The sequence below is a fragment of the Lissotriton vulgaris genome, chromosome 12 (assembly GCF_964263255.1).
Source record: "Lissotriton vulgaris chromosome 12, aLisVul1.2, whole genome shotgun sequence".
NCBI lineage: Eukaryota > Metazoa > Chordata > Amphibia > Caudata > Salamandridae > Lissotriton > Lissotriton vulgaris.
In genome coordinates, this window is record NC_141700.1 from 36,102,714 (window position 1) to 36,123,706 (window position 20,993).

The window sequence follows — 20,993 nt, forward strand, 5'->3', positions numbered from 1 at the left end:
GCAACTTTTTGAGGGACAAAAGAATGATCCTTGGGATTTTTGAAGACCATGATGTATTCTTCTGACTGTGTCAAGAACACCATCACTCCACTACGAGTTTTTTTCAACTTTGTAAAGGCTACTGACAAAGGCGTCAAGCCAAAGGGATCCGGCTTCAAAAAAACACACCTCGTGGGGGATAAAGGCATGTTTTATCGACATGAAATCACACCCCATTATCGATGAAGATAATGTACAACAAGCATCCAACATTCTTGCGTCACTCATCAAAGACCTTTTGTTCCATTCTGAGCATTATAAAGCAGATGTTGGTCTGCTGCTACCTCTCAACGTGTCTTGGAGCCCTCATGGATACTACCTTTAACTTCATTCCACTGGGCTGATCACTGATCAGAAATATCTCCTAAGGTTGAATACACAAGCCTTGCCTCAGCACAGAAACCCCATCACCCTAATCTGCGCACATTTGAGGGTGAACCATGGTGGGCCTCTAAGTCATTCTAACACATCCATAACCAGGGCTCGAAAATTCCACTCGACCGCTCGCATAGTCGAGCTAAATTTAACAAGGTCGAGCTGATTTTGGGTCCTACTCGCCCCTTCTAGCGAGTAGGAAAACAAACCAACTTTTTTCCTCTGTCTGGGAAAACTGAACAAATGTGACAAGATAACAAGATTTAAAGGCATTTTTATTGCTCACAAAGTTAATGAGCAATAAAGATGCCCTTAAATCTTGTTATCTTGTCACATTTGCTCTGCTTTCAGAGATGGAGGTCAAGTAGGTTGCAGTTAGGTCAAGGACATTTTTTAAGTTACTAGTCCTGCAGGACTAGTACCATTTTTTGGATTTTTCGAGCCCTGATAACAAGACTTTTGATTTTTTTTTTAGCTTTCTTGAATTTCCAATAAACACAATAAACACTGAATGTCTGCGTTTTTTCATGATCCCTACAGAGACAATTATAACAGCGAATTAGTTTTGAACTTCTGAACCACTTTTCTCAGTATTTCGGACATTTACCACTTTCAATAAACTCCAAATGGACAATTACATTATTTACCTTGTTAACTGCATTGTTGGTTGTTTTGCTTGTTAATCACAAAACGTTACACATTTATCTGGGTTCTGACTGGCCACACTGGTCAATCCTGCTAGCTTGGCAGAAAATAGCCCACTTAAAGCTCCCAGCACAATCGTAGCCTGTGTCTCGCATAGCCTGCCAGACTGTTTCCCTAGTTAGGCTAGTTCCTTATGCAGTTCCTAACAATAGTTTGGGCTTCCAAAGTCAAGGTTAAGAAGAAAATAATCAGACTCTACACCCATGTTCATGGGGGAAAACAAACAAATCAAAGGCCTCATTCCCAAAACATTTTGTGCACATAATTCAAACTTACACAGACAAAAACGTGGCAAATGAGATAGGAAGTAGCAAAACGAGTGTAATGTAATTAGGATCTGCAGATCTTTCCTTGCCCAGAATGCATTTGGGACTGTGAAAAATGTAAAGGACGGATTTTCCAGAATGGAGTGCAAAGTACAGATGGGGAAAAAGAGCATCCCCATGGGAGGGTTGTAAGAGACTAGATTAGGACTTTTGAACTAAGATCCCTCAGAATTAGTAATACAGTGTTGTTTTAGGAAAATAGGATTTTATTGAGAAAACCTGGCTTATCCCTGGCACCATCAGTACAAAGTAGCATGCTAAGCGAAATAGTTTTAAAGTATTTAAAAGGTGTCAAAAGAAGATTAAAGGCATGAGAGCAAGCAATTAAACCTCTAAAACATGCTAGCAAAAACAAAAAGTTTAACAATAAAAATAGGATACAATGAGTACCTAAAATCAATGTTAGTCTATGTGCCCAACAAAAAGTGACCACAGGAGGTCACTCTTGCACCAATGAAGAATTATAGTTGCCAGTAGATTCACTGCTCCCCACAAAGGCTACACTCAAATGTTTCCCTTCTTCAAAGAGGTCCTCTGGGGTAGAAGCAGTGGGATGGATCCGTGCTAGTGCTACGAATTCTAAAGGGTGGACAGACTTCTCTAAAGTCTCTCCAAGCACTGAATACGTTCTGGATGGCCATTCAAGATGCTCTCCAACTACCAAGCAATCTGCAGTGACAGCCACAGAGGGAGACAGGTCTGCCCACTCATCCTTCCTTGAGGAACAAAGACTTTGTCCATGGACACAATGTTTTCTTCTTCGGAGGTGCCATCTTCCTTAGAGCCAAGGCAAGAGTCCCAAATGACTCGGCTAGCTGAGACATTTAACAATGGTGCGTTCTCTTCCCTTTTATGTCCCTTGGACTATCGGAGACTATGTCGAACCCTAGAGCATGACTTCTAGTTCTTGAGTAGAAGAGAAATTCAGGCCATACCCAACCTTCTGCAGTGTATCTGGTCATTGTGTACCAGCGTCCGTAATCCTGACACTGGTACAGATTGACTAGTCTGAATTAATTCCACATAGGAGCATCATTTTAATCTGCACATTTTAAGGGATTTCCTGGAAATGGATGAGAAGGCTTATGTTGTGGCCTTCCTAGGCACATAAAAGGCATCTGACACTATTGGAAGGGATTTCATGTATATGCCTTGGAGCTATAACATTTTGAGCCATGAATATAGGGATGGACTAGGCTATTGTATACAAGCCCTTCGGTAAGGGGCAAGACAGGAGGCATTATTTCAGAAAAATGGGAATGGAGCTGTGGAATGACAAAGGGCTTTCCTCAGTCATTGCTCCATTTCACTATAGCTATAGAGGCACAAGCTACTGTAATGAGAACAGACTCGGTGGACTAGAGAATGAAGATAAGCTATGGGACACATGTAGTGTCAGTGAATGCAGATCATACGCTTGTCTAGAAGAGGGTGCAACTTGTCTAAGTCAAGCTTGTTCACCATGGGTGCAATGACTCACTGAGTGGTGGAATGCCGTCTTGACCAGAAATCTACTGTGGACAGCGGAGATCTCGAGAGCGGGAGGACTACAGGGAAGCAGAAAAAGAACTTAGTTCTCTATGTCTGTTTGTTCATTTAACGCCCAAACGTTTAGAAGGTAATCTTGCTTTTCAGGCAATCATTTAAAAATGCACATGAGAACAGTCTATAATCCGTACAAAACCTCAGTTAATCCTAACAGTAGACAAGCTGGAGTTTGTTGGTATTGTACCGGAGTGCCATAGCTGTTTTTGTCCCGTGTTGGGGCGCCCTCATTCATGTCTGCCAGATTCGTCATGCTCCCAGCATGGATTCCGTTAAGGGTCTCATTGCACTGCTCGATACTCTTGTTGACTTCCTGCTGGCTTTCTTGAAGTTGAGACAGTTTACTTCTTGCCTGGAATGAAGATAAAATGCAAAGTTAAAACTGGTAAGACCCTTCTTCAACAGGGTTGATATTTTAATAATGTTTATCATGAGTGAGCTCTGTTATTAACATGAAAGAAAAGTCGGGTTAACTTTTTTTGAGACAGAAAATGGGTCTCTCTATTGTTCTGTGGTACCTTTCTATTTGATCGCAGCAGCCATGACCGAATCCATTCCAGTTACCAAGAAAACTGAGTGAATAACAAAAGAAACAAAGAGCAATGGAACACCATTATTTCTGCTCTCTGGAGCTGAAGAGCATCTCTCTCAGCCCTGCTTTTGTTCTCGCGTACTGCACACAAAGTACGTTCAGGCACCATCTCCTCTAAACCAACTCATACTCAATTTAGCAGCCACAAAGAAACCTTAGTATTCTTCCTGAACTTTTTCTAACTGCTGGAACAACTACTTGTGTTAGCTGCCATGTAAGACGCCAACTGGCGGAAATAGTTGGACAACGCTGGGTTGTACACTTCATCAAATTACTAGAGACAGTGCTGCATCTCAAACCTATGACTCATTTATGTTGAAAAGTTGATGGAGTGCAATTCCCAAAACTGAACTCTGAGAAACCGGGTAACCAACAGCACCAAAAGTAGTCTTAACCTACCAGTGGTGTAATGAAACACCTGCAAAGTACATGAAGGGGCCTTGACTCAGTCAAGAGCTCTCAGGCCAGGGTACTGTACGGAGGGGGGGCCCTGCAGCATAGCCCCCTCCCCCCACACCTCGGGGGAGGCGTGGGCCTATGTTACTCCACTGCAACCAACAGAAAGGCAAGACACCCTCTCCACTAGGAACTAGCACACAAAGAAGTAAAGGAAGGAAAATCCATGAACTTCACATATCAAAGTACCCTCCTACAATAGAGGAGCACCACATTTCAGATATTTCTGTTAGATAAGGTCAAAACCTTGTCAGGCAACATATGTACTGTGAAGCTGCCCAATCAACCGTCCTCCCCCCAAGACACTCTGCTTAATAGCACCCTATTTTGCAGTCCTTAAGACCAAAGCATGACTTATCACAGCTGTGAAGCTGAAACAGGCATGATATGACAACACTTCTATTATTAAATCGGCTTAAACTAAATCACATCTGTCAACAATCCCCAGTTAATACAATAAAAACACAAGATCAGCGTTCCAGATAGCTGTAATTAAAAAAACCTAATTGCGGTCAGTCACAGCTTTGCACCGCCATCATTCACCTACAGGTCTATGAAAGGAATGATGCGCTGGGATGTTTCTCACTAGAAACTTGTAGCACAAACAAAACCAATGTTTTGAGAAAAATATTATACACACAAAAGTAAACCTGCTTTTCCTTTAAAATGAAGCACATATTTTAAGCTAATATATAAAAAAAGAATCGTTGTCGCTTTCTTTTCTTCTACTAAGAAGGAAAGGTTGCACAGTTGCGATTGTAATAGTGTGAGGCAGAGCTCAGATGGCAGCTCAGGCACAGTCCAAACCTGATTAATTTCGTCTTGCGTGGATTTTAAAGACTTGATTATAGTCTCGAGTTGAACTTTCCCAGCCTGGATACTCTGCTCCAACTGAGTCTCCTCCTGCTGCAGCCGGTTAAGCTCGGACTTGGCTCGGCTCAGTTCATCCTCCTGTGCTTTCATGTCCGATTCTTGAGAGTGGATCTGCATTTTCAAAGACGAAATCTAAGAAAAGATTAAGATACAGAAGCAAGTCAGAAAAGTACATTTAAAGCCTGTGGCACAAATGCAACTGATTTTATTAGAAACAAAAAAAAGTTCTGCATAATTCCACATACTAATGGTCCAACTACATGTGTATGTAAGTAGTAAGCATATGGGCCTTTCATTTCCTAACGGGAGAAAATTACGATTCCAAATCACAATTAGACAACCAAAAGGCAGTATTCTGTGCAAACTATCAGTTTTAACCACATCAGTGCTAAGGGAATTCCCCCTTTGTGCTGTTACTCCAGGATTCCCATTGTTCATGACAAGCTCAGCTCGTCATGAGCACACGACCAGCTCGTCATGAGCAGCGAAGGGGTTAATCACCTCCTTTTTTAATTTATAGGGTGCCAACAAAGAAAGAAGCTGGCATCTGGCAAGGATAACTTTAATGAATAAAAAGCTATCAACAAAACAGTGACAAAACTGTTAAGGAGGCATGCGGAGCAAACAGGTAAGTGTTAATGCCTCCCATACTGCATACGCAAGGGCCCTCACTTGAGATCCAGTTGCATTCTAAATGTGAGGAGCTCCCAAACTCTTGCAGTCAGATAGAGGAAGATGGAAGAGAAACTGGCTAGCCAACCACAGAGAATAGGTCTTCAAGCAGCAGGTCCTTTTATTGCAACAATATGGATGTGTACCAATGTGGATAGGTGTACGTAAAGTACATCACCTTGAACTCTATATTTGACTGCATTTAGGCAGCTTCACATATGATTACGTTTACAGGAGTTTTCTAGCTTTATGTTTACTTTTACCCTTGTCTCTCTTTGCTATTAACCTGTGTTCCATGTGTGTATTTTCATGGATACCTTGGACATCAAGTTAAATGCACATTCACTGTAGCTACTTCAATCAATTAAACAATTCAATTGCTATTTAACATCTCTTAAAAATCAATATGAATGGGTGCCAGTAAATTGCTTATAAAACATGTAACCTGAACAAAAACATAATATAAAATTACGAACATGCTATATAAGAGGTGAATTTTGGGGACGACATACTTACATGTCTTGCAGTTTCAGTGAAACAACACAACCATCTTGCTGATAGAGGTGTAATCTTTTGAAATCTTAAAAGACTTACTCCCAACACCTTCTGACCAAGGTCTACCTATTTTCACACCTTAAAACTGAATGTTTCAAACAGTGAGACTGAATGAAATAGGACATGGACACCGGTGAATGAGCTGATGGGCTCCACTGTGGTAAGAGACCGGAGTAAAAACTGACAAAACATTAACCTAAACTATCCCTTACTGCATGGGCACTCGCAAAGATCGTCTATGGCTAACAAAGTTTGGTCTGTGATGTGATGGAGGGCCGCACTGATACCAGCCGGGTCGGGATCAGGAGGGGGGGGGGGGGGGGGGTGACTAGGTGGGTGTTGGAGGAAGTGAAACCAAACAGGTGGGATTAATCCCGGCTTCGCCAATTAACTAAAGTGTGTGATCCTAAGCAATTGTTTAATTATGCATTCCCTCCTTTTTCATTATTACATATGAGGATCTCGAAATTCATGACTGCAGGATGTGTGCTGCACAAAATCTTCTGCTGTGTTTGATTTAAGAAACCATAATGTTGTTCACGTAAAATATAAACCCAGGCCTTCCACAGGGTGCATATAACAACTGACTTAACTCTTAGTTCAGTATTGACATGGTTGTCAAGATGGGGAGGGGGGAGTGGGAGGAAAATTTCTAAATTCAAATTTGAAACTATCACTTAAAAAAACAAAATATTTCTCAATGCACTGATTGAATCTTATGTACTAAGGTGAAATGATTCTGCATGTCAATAATATACACATTTGTCTTTAAAAATTAAAGGTGTTTCTAAATTTAAGCTGTGAAGGAAACCCTAGTTATTTTTTTTCTTTAACTTAAATACTTAAATTAATCTTAAAATACATTCTTTCCTGTTTATTTAACTTCTTTTTAATTTTAGTGCTGAGTTGAATATACAGCAGCCCAGTGCTGCTGTTGGCCGGGGAGGGGGGGGCATGTAAAGGTCAAGAGGGCCGCATGCAGCCCCTGGGCCATACTGAGCATCACTGCCTTACTAGTTCACCAGAGGTTGACATAGCACAGTAATGAAAGTGCCTGAATTTGGACTCAAAAAGCGTATTTCAATCATTCCACTTTCAGTCTTTTGCAGCGCTGATGTGCAGGGATGAACAGTAACAGCCATAAAGCAGTCTCTCATGTAACAGATTAGCCGTGCCTCTACCAGTACAATAAGGGAGCTTGCTAGAATGAAAGGCACCGATAGAAAACTGTCACAAATTAAGCAGAAAAGAAAACCAAGGAGTCCTGACACATCCAGTGGCACACACAAAATGAACCAGGTATGTCCTGTCACACTGCCTTGAAACTGCTGCTCACCATCTGGGATTCCTCCTCACACTTCTGCCGCACATCGCTCAGCATGTCCTTCAGCTTGGCTTTTTGCTGGTCCATTTCCTCAAGCCGGTCTTGTGCATCTTGCTTCTGGGCTTCCAACTGTTGTAAAATATTTGTTTCTCGATCTAAGTCATTCTGCAATTCCTGTTAGGGAGACAAGCAGTGGTAATTAACAACAACCAAGTGTTACAGCAATTTGAACATTATAATTAAGAAGCTTTCAGAATACCCTTCTACAAAGATGTTACGTCAACCTATGCTCACTGTGAATCAAAAACCCTGCAACTTTCTTTTATCTATGTATTTAGATTTGCCATTTACGCCCATAACTTTACAAACATCATAATCCATGCTATCGTTGGAGAGCAATATTGAAAATAAAGTAACATGCTTTTATATATCTTTACATCCTTTTGCCATATGAACTTCCCTGTTACCTCTTGCGTGCGTCCATTAAAAAAAATCTTGTAAAAAGACTGCAAGAATCAACGTCTACCTTTTATTCCATTATCTTGCACCACTTACTACCATTGTGAACCTTTTTCATCCTGTGGTAATGGTTCTCTATAAAAATGTGTACATAATTTTAGGCTCTATTATCAAAATCTATTATGGCCTCAAAGATTCAACGGAAACCCCAAATTAGATTCAAAATGACCAGCATATTAGGTGTGCTCAAGAACATAATCAGGAAGCCTCCCATCAAAGGCAAAGAAAAAACTGCAGCAGTGCCCAAGAGACTGACAATAGGAGTTGGGCAATCCAGCTCTCGAGGCAAGTGTAATTCCTTTACATCATTATCTAACAGTGTCCTTACTGGTTACCACTGGCACCATTAGAGATGGAGTCAACTAGGTCAACTGAAAATAACAATTTATTCACAACAGAGAGTGTGAAAGAATGGTCCATCAGGAAATATGATTTCAGAGTCCACAAGCAATGCCTATTACATGATACCCCCAGTGACTGCATATTTTGAAATTTGCATAGCACAAACCCGGTAAATGCAAATCAGAGAACTTCACAACAGAACCAGACTAATTTGCATTTCCCTCCTCTCCCTTTTTTAGGCACATAGAGAATAGGTGATTTACCCACAATCACAGCCTGTTGAGCCGAGGCTGGGATTTAAACCTGGTTGCCCATGTTCCAAAGTCAACAGCTCTAGCCGTTAGTCCACATCTCCTCGATGACTATTTTGCAGTTCTCAAAAAGTTACACCATCATTATGAAATAAGCACAGGCTACTTTGCGTTTTGTAGAGGGAGCCTTCGGTAATCCATAGTAAATTATGTACTGACTACAGAAAAACCCTTATCACACACTAAAAATATAATATATTGGACCAAAGACCACAATAGGTAATAGCACTTAGTATTGTAAGAACCAATTAGGAATATTTGGTTCTCCCTCACTTCTGACAGGCATGGCTATACGGAGCAATCTTGCCGGTAAACACAATTACATTTATTGCTAGCAAATTTATCAAGCATTGCATGTCACCCTGTAAGGAACTGCAGGCAAAGTCTCTGTGAAAGCAGGAATTGAGAAAGCAGTTGTAGACTCAGATGTAGGCAACACCCCTCGGAAAAGTAATTGGAGCATGGTTAACAATTAAAGAAGGGTTGAACAGTTCACTTTTCAGACAATTCTTGAAGCAACCGTTTTTGTGCATGTATTTAAGATAATTCATACTGACCCTACTAGACCGCTAAGCATGAAAGAAGGAGCCAACAGAGATTCTGGGCCACAGTGCCTGATTGAACTGAAAACCTTCCAATTTCAAGAAGAAACTCTGAATACAGACAACAATACAGAGTTTGAATTGCCTGTACCACAGGGTTAGGATTGCAGAGGAAACTCACTGTGTATTCCACTCCGACTTTCTTAATGTAGAGGATTCAGTTCCCTGCAAATTCTAAATGAGTTCCTCGACTCAAAAATCAGTTGCGCAACAGCTTCACCTGAGGTCACGTTCTAGTATCTATGATTCTGCCAGGTATGGATCTGAGCAGAAAAGGAATTCAGTAATGTGTGATGCAGACTACATTGTTTACCTCAGGAAATTGTATTTTAGGGGTAATAAATACTAAACCTTGAGTCTCACAGACCCAAGTAAACCCCTGCACAATCTTCATATTTTCCACTCTCTGCCAACCCCCTGCTGACCAGACCTCAGAAGGTCCAAGTCCTCTTACCTGAACTTCATTTGTCTTCTGTCGGATTGCATCTTCTTTGTCTCGGATGTCGTGCTCAAGTGCATATTTTTCCCTGAAGGGGAATTCAAAACAAAATCCTCTATCAAAATTATTTTAAAAGACAGCCTGCAGCGTATTTCCAAAAAACAAAGGAGTGTGGATATAATAACATTGTCACTTGTGAATGAAACAGGCAATATAAAGTGGACAGAGACAAAGAGAGAGTGAGATAGGCAGAGAGATAAGAAGTGTGTGTAAGACAGAGAGAGAGAAAGAGAGTGAAAGAGTTGGTATAAAAGAGGAAAAGGAAGACACAAATTACTGCAGTTTCAGAAGAGAATTAGGAAGCTCTGCTTACAGGTTTAGAACACTAGAGACTGTGGACTTTAAGTCAAATGCTGTTTCGACTATTGGCTTAATTTATAGAGTGGATATATCTTCTATCACCCTGAGCCTTAACACCCAACAAATGAGCTGGTAGTGCCCGAATATGGAAAAACGCTGAGAGCAGACAGTGAACCGTTCCGTTGGCTTGAAGAATTCAACTTTAAACTGAAGATCGCCGACTCAAATAATTCTTCTTTCAGTCAACAATTCATGCATTTGATGCTAAAAGAATTACTGCTGTTAATCAGAGTAAAGTGGAAACATTTGTTTATAGAGGCATAAAACAACAATACTGTGCTAGCAGGAACTCAGTACAACAGTTCTCTGTTCTATCAATGACCTCTATTAAGATGTTTTACTTCATTAACAAACCAAAGGTGATGGATCATTTGACGATTATTCTTTTTAAAAGTGATGTTGGGCGAATGTAAAGTTGACTACTTGTAGCTTTACCTTTGTATTGCTCTTTCTACATTGCTAGCTACCTGCTGCTCTAGATCCTCCCCCTTTGCTGTGCTCTGACCACCGCTGTTCTGTCTCAGGCTCCTCCCATTTTAGTGTTTTTATTTTCTTGTGTGCAATTCCGCCACATCTTTATACCATAACCTCCTCTTTACTCGTTCTTTCACAGTTCTGATTGCTTTTTCAGTTGTTTTCATTCCGGCACAGTTTGGATTGTTGCAAAGGGAACTCTTTCAATTATCAAGAACTGCAAAAACATAGTTTGCTTCCATTAATGAGTATTTAGTGACACATTAAGAATCCAATATTATGCATCACGTCCCTTCTGAAGATAAATTGGTGGAACGGCCACTTGAAACCTAACATGTCATCCTCGGTTTCAAAAAGACTAAAAGATAGGACATGTAGCTTCTGCATTTGAAGACTGTATGAGAGAGCCGGGCTCAGTTGTGACCTAGCTCTGTTGTTATGCCCATTACAGGATCGAAAAGAAACCATCACATCATTTCTGATTTGAAATCTCTAAACTGACTGTCATATATGAGCAAAGAATTAATTTCAAGATTGCCTGCATGACCCATAAAGCCCTACACTTCAACACGACGAGATACCTTGCACAAAAACTAGAGCTATCTGGTGGCATTAGAGCTTCTAGAGGCACTAGTTTCCTACAGCCGAAATGTATTTTTTTAAAACATACAACCGAGCCTTTTTGGGTATTGCTCCGAGAATCTGGAACACACTACCCCATGAAATCAGAATGAACCCCTCAACTGCTTCATTCACGAAAGAAGTTAAAAGGACACTGACAAACACATTTCTGCTGTAGAACGCATGAACTATGCTCCAGGACAAGATTTATCCCTTAGTCTGCACTCATGCTACTTTCTCGCAGCCTATGTTTTTATTTTTGGGTTGTTGTCACCCTGCTGCAAGCTGGACTAAAAAGTAACGCAGAGGGGATTTTGGGGCACCATGGACAAGGTTCAAGCTAATGACAGCTTACTCTACACCCTTTACATTTTAAAAAAATAAAACATTTCCTTTAGCAGTTTCAAACAGTCTGGAAGCAGGAAGAGATGGAGGACACAGTGTCTAAAGTATTACCATTCAAATAACGATACAGTGGGGACTCATGTTAACAAAGTTTGTTGAGCACAGAAAAGAAGCAGGTTAACACAAGAACACTTACCGCTGCAACTGTGCAATCTCTTGGCTAATTTCATCAAGTTCTTTCACCCCAGTAAATTCACCAGACCCAACAGAACTCGAACTGTCCTGCATAAAGAAATATATCAAATTTGGATTATATTAAAGGATTAAAATCATACTGTTATGAAAATCCACAAAGAAAAACATTGAAGATCACTGGATAACTGTCCTCCTTTGACACAGAACTTAAAAACTGCATTCTCAACAAAAAAAAAGATCTAAATCCATATGAGCATGCATAAATAGTATTTATTTCCAGCGTATCTCTCATAGGTTAAATAATGGAGCTCTATTCAACCAATTGATTAGAAGAGAAGGCCCTTGTTAACGTAGGAGGAAACAGATGCAGGAAAGGGAAAATGAAAACCAAGAAATATATGATTGCCCTGCTGCATGTCCTGGATCTCATTCCCCTCCACTCCCAATTACCCAAACATTCCCAAAATTTGTGTTCACAATGGCCCATCAGAAGTGAGCACTGTCATCGTGTAAAGTTGGTGGATATATATATATGAATGAAGGATTTGTACAGCATGACTGCTGTTAAAGGGTATAGAGTGAGGGGCTTTGTGGCGCTGGGAGAATCAGGCAATCGGATCTGGTATGCACAAGCTGAAAAATCCAGGTTTTTAAATACTTATAGAAGTAAAGATGTTTAATGATGAATATTTCAATAGGTTAGAAGTACCAGTGTTTAGAGGCAGGCAGAATTCAGGAAGGGCATGTCTGAAGCAAGGGAGAGTGAGCAGATATGCAGAGGAACAGCATGGTGATTGGTAAATGTGTTGCTTTGGCGCCATATTGACAGTTTTAGCTTTGTGGAGGACTAAGCGTTGAGGACATGTGCGCTCTGCTATGTTGTTTTGAGTGTGGTAATCTGAGTGTGCAGACCACCTGTGTTGTGAATATGTGAAATGGAGTGAGCGTATAGTGTTCCAAATGAGAGTGACTGATTGCGTAGGATGAATGCAGATGTCTGATGAACGTACCTATGATTTTCGAGTGAGTTCTAGTTGTGTAAAGTAATTCTGTTGAAAGGATAAATTGGGTTATGCCCACAAGTGTGGTTACGGAGTGCAAATACAATGTAACTATGTTGTAGGACTGAAACTGCTGAGGGAAGCTATAAACTATTGTGATTATTAGTGTGTATGATAAGATGTCATGCTGTAGCTTGTTTTCTGCTATAGTGGTGATGTGCAAGACTGCCTTACGCTATTGTGATTGTGGGTCATGTTTACAGTGCTTGGTATGCGACAGTATTTTACCGGTAGAGAAACGATCTGTGATAGGCTGACATTTTGCTCTATGACGAGTGGGTAAATTGAGTTGAGTGAAGGTACACTTGGCAAACTGTGTAAAAGAAGTTAAGTGCACCTGGTTTGGAATATGATGTTTTTACATGCTTGTTCGTCCCAGGATTCAGCAACCATCTAACGTTAAAAAACAAGGTCAGTACAGTGAGCAAATCCAGGCTGCAATCCATCTCACTGCCCCCAGGCCTGTCTAAGCTGACTGCAAGACTGAGACAGTGCAGCAGCAGTAATGTAGTACAAACAGAGGCAGGATTAAAACTATCAATAAAAATCAGTGAAATCAAACAGTTTTGTTAATGTTTTGACAAACCGCTGCTGGCACAAGCATGCAGCATTCCTTTCGTTATTCTGCAGCTACTCACACGGCGCATTTCTGTTAGTGTGGAGATCTCACTTCCTACTGGAGTCAGGTACCCTGACAAAGTCTACACAAGGAGGAGTGTGGGGAAGAGAGACAAAGAGACCAAAGACAAGGGAGAGAAAGAGAGACAGCAAGTAGTAGTTAGTCATTATAGGAGCTGAAAAGGAACCAGAGGACTGGAGCAACATCCGTAGATTGGAAGCATGCAGGAGATCGCCGATGTACACAGGTCCAGTATCTTAAGGGAAATACGTTTGGGCGTGGACATGTACAGAAAAAACGAATTTACTTATTGCTTCTTGAACCCAACGTAATTACTTGTCTTTTTGTGGCATAATTTACACAGACACCTGCCCCTCAAGAGATCCTGGAAATCCCATTGACAATCATTTTTTTTTTAAATCTCTCAATGTTATAAAACTATAAATCATGAAACCCACTGAAAGCAGCACATAACAGGAGTACATTGTTTGGGCTACAAGTGTGCAAAGAGTGTGGATACCCAGACCATGTAAATGTTAAAATAGTTCTGCTTGTATATGTCTTGTTTCATCCTTTTACAAATCTAAAAATCTAAAAATGTCCATTACTTAGTACAGAGTGCAAACCCACTGGTGATAAAGTGGGATCAAGCTTGAAACAGGGAAAGGGAGTAACTGAAAGAAACAAATGTATATAAGATGCAATTAGAGACAAATGGGAGAAGATAAAGAGGATGAGAAAATAAAAGTAATCAAAACTCTGTTACGCAACAAAAAGTTATTTCTTTCCTATAGTTTATAAGGTCAGCATGTCTCTTATAAGGCACTCAGGAGTGCAAATAAACACAGCAAATTTACCCAAATATAAACAGAAGTACTAATGCCACAAAGTGCTCTTAAAAGTAATCAAGTGCACCCATGTTCAACCGGGGTAGTATGTTGGGAGTATGCATATGAGTGTATGCGAATCATTTTTGGCACATTATAAGAGTTGTGGATTCCCAAACTGAAATGTAAGGGACATTCTTTAGATCACTTTGGTGTCAGCTCTGCCATGAGACACAAGACAGGGGTACACATCCATGCATCCTTCTTCCAGTTAACAGTTCAGTAGAAACCTGCATCTCTTTCACTGTGCTGGCCACTTCAATTCCGAGGCCTGGCACAAAGTGTTATTTTCACATTTTCTTCCCTGGCTGCTCCTCTCATCTTCTTTACAGGAGGGGACCGAGCCTCTGCATAGAATCACTCAAAAGAGGAATTGTGGCAGGGCACTGTGGTCCATTCCACAACATTTTACTACAGCCTCAGAGTATCTCATTGATGTTAAGAAGCATCATAATTAATAATTGTATTTTTACTTCTGAACTTGTCTGCAGATAGGTAGAATATAAAATCTAGGGAATTAAGCTAGAGAAGCTTCACAAATCCTTACGGTGGGGAAGTACAACCCTACCTAAATGGACACTATGCCTTCGTCAGTGAGAAGATGTTTATGGGAAAGCTCCTATTACAAAGATAACAAGGTTTGGACCTTCTGGACAAAGTCAAATCCATGGGCATTTGTTTTACTATGAAGGCATCTTCCTCCCATTTGCAAAAATGAAAAACTCTAGGCTGCGAGCGTTGCGACGTCTCTAGAAGCAGACACTGGAATCACACAGAAGATGACAAGACTTGGAACAGTCTACGAGAAACTAAGCATCATTGTTTTTCGGGACACATAGCATGGCCACATTTACCTTCAAAGGCAAGGCGAACCTGTTAGGATGAGGCATGCAAGAATTGCAAACACATTCATAGCACGTGCATCATAATCAAATACTCACCGCTACTGGGGTGCTCCGTTCTCCAGGGGGTACCATATCTGGGGAGAGGACCTGGGGAGGGTCAATCCCCTTGCTGACCTTCTGTTGAATAAAGTGCATAGCAAGAGCAAACTGGTCTTTGCTTAGCTTGCCTGTTTGCCTGGTGTCGGCCAGTGCCCTGTTAAGAATCGTACAATTGTCATCAGTTTGGTTTCTTTTTGTATTATGTGTTTATAAATAAACAATGCATACTTTGACAGGACCAGCAAAAGTAGACTCAGCGCAATGTGTTCAAACTGCTCCATGCCTGTTACTCATGCACAGAGTATTATTATTCAAGAAAACAAGTATTCAAGCTAGATCACTAGTCACTATTTGCATTCTGCCGATGGTCCAAGCTTGACCACTAAACAGGTCATGATTCTTTGCAGGCCCAAAGACTGACCAGCAACCACAACACTGGCCACTAATAAGGTCACATTCTCTATATTGTTCAAGGCTGTCCACTAAATGTGTCATAGTCTCTCCAGTGTCCAAGGCAAGCCACTAAACAACATCTCTAAGGTCGGAAGCTATTAGCCACTAAACATTCCAAAGCTTCTCTACGGACCGAGGATATTAGCCACTAAACATTCCACAGCATCTCTACGGCCCGAAGCTATTAGCCACTAAACATTCCACAGCATCTCTACGGCCCGAGGCTATTAGCCACTAAACATTCCAAAGAAACTAGCAGCCACTAAACATTCCACAGAATCTCTACAGTCCAATGCTATTAGCCACTAAACATTCCACAGCATCTCTACGGCCCGAAGCTATTAGCCACTAAACATTCCACAGCATCTCTACGGCCCGAGGCTATTAGCCACTAAACATTCCAAAGAAGCTAGCAGCCACTAAACATTCCACAGAATCTCTACAGTCCAATGCTATTAGCCACTAAACACGTGTCTCTCTGGTGTAATGCTGGTCACTAAACTTAGGGCGGGGGGCATTTTTGTCACATGAAGTCTATTGTATTATGATACTTGGGCAAGTGACAAAATGCTTTGCAAAGTAACTCTGGGAGCGAGAGTAACAAAGACTTTTAACCCAAGCTCTCCATCATAAGTATCCTCATTTAATTTGTAAATAGAACATTACTCTCCGTTCTTATGATATCTGCAGAATTTTCTTAACAGAAAGCTTTCTTCCAAAGGCAATATGAAACAAGCATTACCAGGTGCAACACATCTGACTTACGTTCTGAATATATGCCTGTATTGTAGAATAGGCTTCATGGTAGCACCCTTACAACATGCACTAACTTGTAAGCCATACTTTAGGTCACTTGATAGTCATAATGCTATTTTAAAGGCACAGTGTGCAAACATGTAACCATCTGCGATACGTAAGCCCCCTGTCTAATTTATTGGCTGGCATTAGCACCCAGAAACAGAAATCTGCCAGCAGCCATATGCTAAAAAGAACATCTAAAAGCAATATTCTGTATTTCAACAACTTTTAATAAGAATTAACAATAACATGTAAAAACCCTACCTGAAAATTAATTTTCAATTCTCCCATTTAAAACAAGAACAGCAGGAGGAAATGCACACAGATAGGTGTCACCTTCACAATAATATCTGACACTGCCACTTTAAGTCAGAAGGCTGTTACCGTTTTCCAGACTGCAGTGCATGCTCAATTACTTAATTTTAACGGGCCAGATAGAGAAAGAATCTTAAATCACAAACTTCTTAGCAATTCTCTTGGTTTTTCAGGGACAGAGGTGGGTTGTTAATGAATTCAGCAATGACATCCTCCATGGAGGACTGGGGTTAGCAGTAAGTAATTTTCTCGTTTCCTTTGTGGAGTCCAAACTTATAGCCATAAGCACTGAACAGACTAGCAAGTTGCTTCCCTACACACAAAGCACAGTAAGGCAAGTGGCTTTGGGGGTTATATCGAGGTTGAATGAACAGAGATTTGGTCATACAAATTTCCAAGTAGGTCTGTTGAAACTAAGCATTAGTGTCCAGCATGTATACACGAAGAGGCCACTCTCCAAGTTTCATTAACACAGAGGATTTTCATAAGAGCAGTAGCAGCTGTTGTAGTGACCACAGCCACTCTCTTGTGGAGTGGACTATAGGCTTCTCCAGAAAATGCTTGCTGGGCTTATCGCACCAGAAAGTAATGCATGATACTATTCATTTGGTTAAAGGTTGTTGAGAGCTAGCTAAGGCAGTGTGACTAGTCTTACAAGATAAATGGTTTTAGGAATTTCTACTTTCTTGGTATTTTTAGGATGTATTTGAAATACATCTGCATACATTTCTCCCACAAATATTGAACTGCACCTAGAAACAAAGTGGTGCATCAGATTATAGGTTTGGGGAGTGATTACATAGGTTAGAAGGTATCATCAATCACTGGATGAAAGCCACTACAACAAGGCTTCTTGGACCATAATTAAGCTTGGAGAGGATAAAAGGAGGAAGAACCGCCATTAACTGTTTAAAGGAGAAAACTGTGCAGACCAGAGGTCTGGCTGCTTTTCCCTTGTACCCAAAACCTGGGGGTGCTCTATAGGGTCAAATCAACCAGTCTCCTGAATTCCTAGGGAAATAAAGCACTAGAAAAGCAACTTTACATTAGAAATGGAAGGTAAGCGGGAGATGGGAACTGTGCTGGATTCCTGGCTGAAGGACATAGAGCATCGTTACAGAAGCAGGCTAGAGAGAATAGAGACCTTTGCGGGGTCCAAGACAACACAAAGCAAATGTGAACATGCAGTGAGAGGAGAAAACAATATAGAGAGATCACAAATCAAGGGGCAGCAAGGACAGGGATGACAGTAAAGCCAGGTAGAGACAAAACACATAAGGGGACGTGTCTACATTGTAAGCAAAACAAATTCCGCTTGCAGAGTTCTTTTTCACATTACCACTACTTTTTTAGTTGCACAACAACCTCCGTCTATGACAGAAGTGTTAATCCAAACAAATTTGCCAGTTAAACTTGCAACTTTCAAAAATGACCATTGTTATACACCAGATACCCTCTAACTATTCAATTGAGCTGCTTCTCTGTATGAAAGACCCTCGGAGAAAAACTAGTGACTGGAAGTATCTCCAGCTACAAACCGGTCTTCTTTTTAATAAAAGCATGTTTGAAAAAAAATGCAAACCCTGTCTTTCTTGTGACCTTTGTCTTCTATTCCCCGACACCTGCAAAATAGCCCCATTCGATGCAGAGTGAAAGACAGGTGTATTCTTTACTTGTGAAACCAATGGTGGAAAACAAAAATCAATAACCTGAAACCCTCCCTTCTTCAACAAAGCAATATCAAATACAAAACAATAATTGTTATTTTTTTAAGAAAGGTTTAGTGTCTGCTTGAATTAAATCAAATTTAAAAAAGAATTAATTAACAAAGTGAGCTCACTTCTTCAAAGAAATGTCCTAATCTAAAAGTATGCAAAGGCGCGGATAGGAAACCATCTTTTTATAGTTATTATTTCAGTTCTCACTTAAACTGTTCTGTTGCAGGATACTGTGACAGAGTCTGGTGGCTGGAAAGATTCCGACCAGCAGATAAGGTATGCTGAAAGCAGAGCTTTCAATGTCACTTTTACTTCTACAAAAGAGGTTCAGCAGGGCGGAACCGCCACACCAGCTGTGCCCTGCACAAGGTACAAGAAATGGTATGCTAGGAACTCAATTCGACCAAGTAGTCTGGGCAGAAGCATGGCCAACCCTGGCAGAGCAGCAGCTCGCTCACACACCGTCTGGTTTAACTGGTTAACTTCATTTGCTGCTGGGGCTTCCTGGTCTCCATTTATCCATTTTAAGACAAGCTTGATGTACTTTGCTGTAACTATTTGGAATATAAATTAACTCCTGAGGCCATGTTACCTTGTGTGGCTCCCGGAGCACTGTACTTTATGGTTGTATATGAAAAGGTCATTAAAAAATAACTAGTAAAAATAACTCCATCTGCTGTTGAATACGAACGCTGATATCTTGCCGTCCCATTCCTTCAATAAAGATCGCTGCAGTACCAAAATTCTACTTTGTCACTACTGTCCTGTGGCAGAATGTGCAAATGATCGTGTTTTAAGGGATCTGATGGTTATGTTGCTACATGTGGGACAAGCAGACTTGAATGCCGAGCCCGGCGTTCCAACTTGATCACACCGGGAGACAACTGGTTCAAGATACTTTTTCATTGCTTCATCAGAGTACACTTACCTTTCAAAACTATAAATACTCAGAGTCATGCTAACCCCTACTTTCCAACTTGTGCATCCATCTTCCCTTATGGCACATCTACACCAAACTACAAAACATTCCAAATAAATGTTTCATAGCAATGTATCTCTGCTCACCAGTCCATGCTCAAGCTGGCCACTGAAGTCTACACTGTAAGCAGACCAAACGCTGCAGACGCGTTTTTTAATTTTTCAATTACAGTGAAAGAAAAAATAAAATACAATGGAGACAATTAAACGGGGTGTAGTAGTCCTCCCCTTTCCAACCCCCGGGGGCTGAGAATGTATACCGAATGCCAATTTTTAAAAAAGAGATGTGATAGTATCTTATATCAAAATATCAATATCAAAATCAGTAGCATGAGTAAAGAAATGTATCACATTGCTGCAAGAAGTTAAATAGAGAAATATTAATTTGATCAATTTTATTAAAAGACAGTAGATAAAGTGACCAGTGCAACAGTACATTACTAAAATGTTAAAGCATCCCTGCGGGTTAGATATTATGGAATATTGCTAAAAAGATATGTAGAAAAGTGACAGTGCATAAGAGAAGCAAGTGACTTGTGCGTGTTTGCAGAGAAGGATAATTTATTCACTTATCTTGCCTGTTTCCAGAGTTGGTAAATTAAGCCAGTGAGAAAGATACCCCCAGATGGTTAACCCTTTTTTTGGATCTGTGTCCCTCTTTAACCTATATTGCCTTCTCTAGTGAATTAATTGAGTAGAAATAGGCTAACAGTGGGTGATTAGGCTCCAACCAGGCAGATGTGATGCACTGCCGAAGGACAACCATGGCAATAATTATTAGTGCTCCTCCATTCTTTCTCTATATCGAGTCTAATGTGCCCAACATTATATTGGAGGGTGTTAAAGTACAAGTTACTTACCTTCGGTAATGATGTATCTGGTAGAGACGATTCTAGCCACAGATTCCTTAACATAGAATTATCCCCTGGCGTGAGATTGGATCCGGAAACTTTTGCCACAGCTTCCCTGCGTGCCGGGAAGGACGGCATCACGCGACTCCGCCCAGGTGTCATCCGCGTACGTGACGTCAGCGAGGTAACATAAGTCCCACTCTGGCGCGCCTACGTCAGTTTTCTTCAGAGAACATTTCCGCACCACAACCCGGAGCCACCAGACAAACTGTGGGCCATGGGAACATGGGAACAGTGTGCGAATAGCAGAACATTGAAAAAAAGGGATGGTGAGGAATAACACCACCAGTAATAGTGCCGGACACTGCAGTACCCAAAGGCAAGCAAAGAATAAAGAACAGAGCACAGCTCTGAACTGCCACCCTGCCACCATATAAACAGCCCCCCCTGAAACAGGGAACACAGGCTAAATGTCATGACAACCTGTAGTAAGATTATAACCCAAACCAAAAACAGCAAAGGGGAACCAGTTCCAAGACAAACAGGGAACGACAACCACCCAAGGAAACCCTAACACAGAGTACAACAATCCCCCAAGGAACAAGGGCAAGGCATAGCCAGGTGACCCCAACCCAAAGG

At 40.9% G+C, this 20,993-nt stretch overlaps 1 protein-coding gene across 7 annotated transcripts in view; it reads right to left on the reverse strand.

Annotated features, from left to right (window-relative positions):
- EPS15L1 (epidermal growth factor receptor pathway substrate 15 like 1) overlaps positions 1-20,993 on the reverse strand; it is a 303,568-nt gene that overhangs the window by 169,673 nt on the left and 112,902 nt on the right. For 4 of the 7 annotated variants that reach the window (XM_086946917.1, XM_086946919.1, XM_086946916.1 and 1 more), the window contains 7 exons: positions 15,239-15,395; positions 13,430-13,492; positions 11,732-11,817; positions 9,691-9,763; positions 7,475-7,636; positions 4,846-5,043; positions 3,178-3,342 (listed from right to left, as the gene is read on the reverse strand). In XM_086946917.1, coding sequence (XP_086803043.1) covers positions 3,178-3,342; positions 4,846-5,043; positions 7,475-7,636; positions 9,691-9,763; positions 11,732-11,817; positions 13,430-13,492; positions 15,239-15,395 — 904 coding nt within the window. The remainder of the gene's footprint in view (positions 1-3,177; positions 3,343-4,845; positions 5,044-7,474; positions 7,637-9,690; positions 9,764-11,731; positions 11,818-13,429; positions 13,493-15,238; positions 15,396-20,993) is intronic. The other 3 variants (XM_086946920.1, XM_086946921.1, XM_086946918.1) reach the window with 1 other exon arrangement.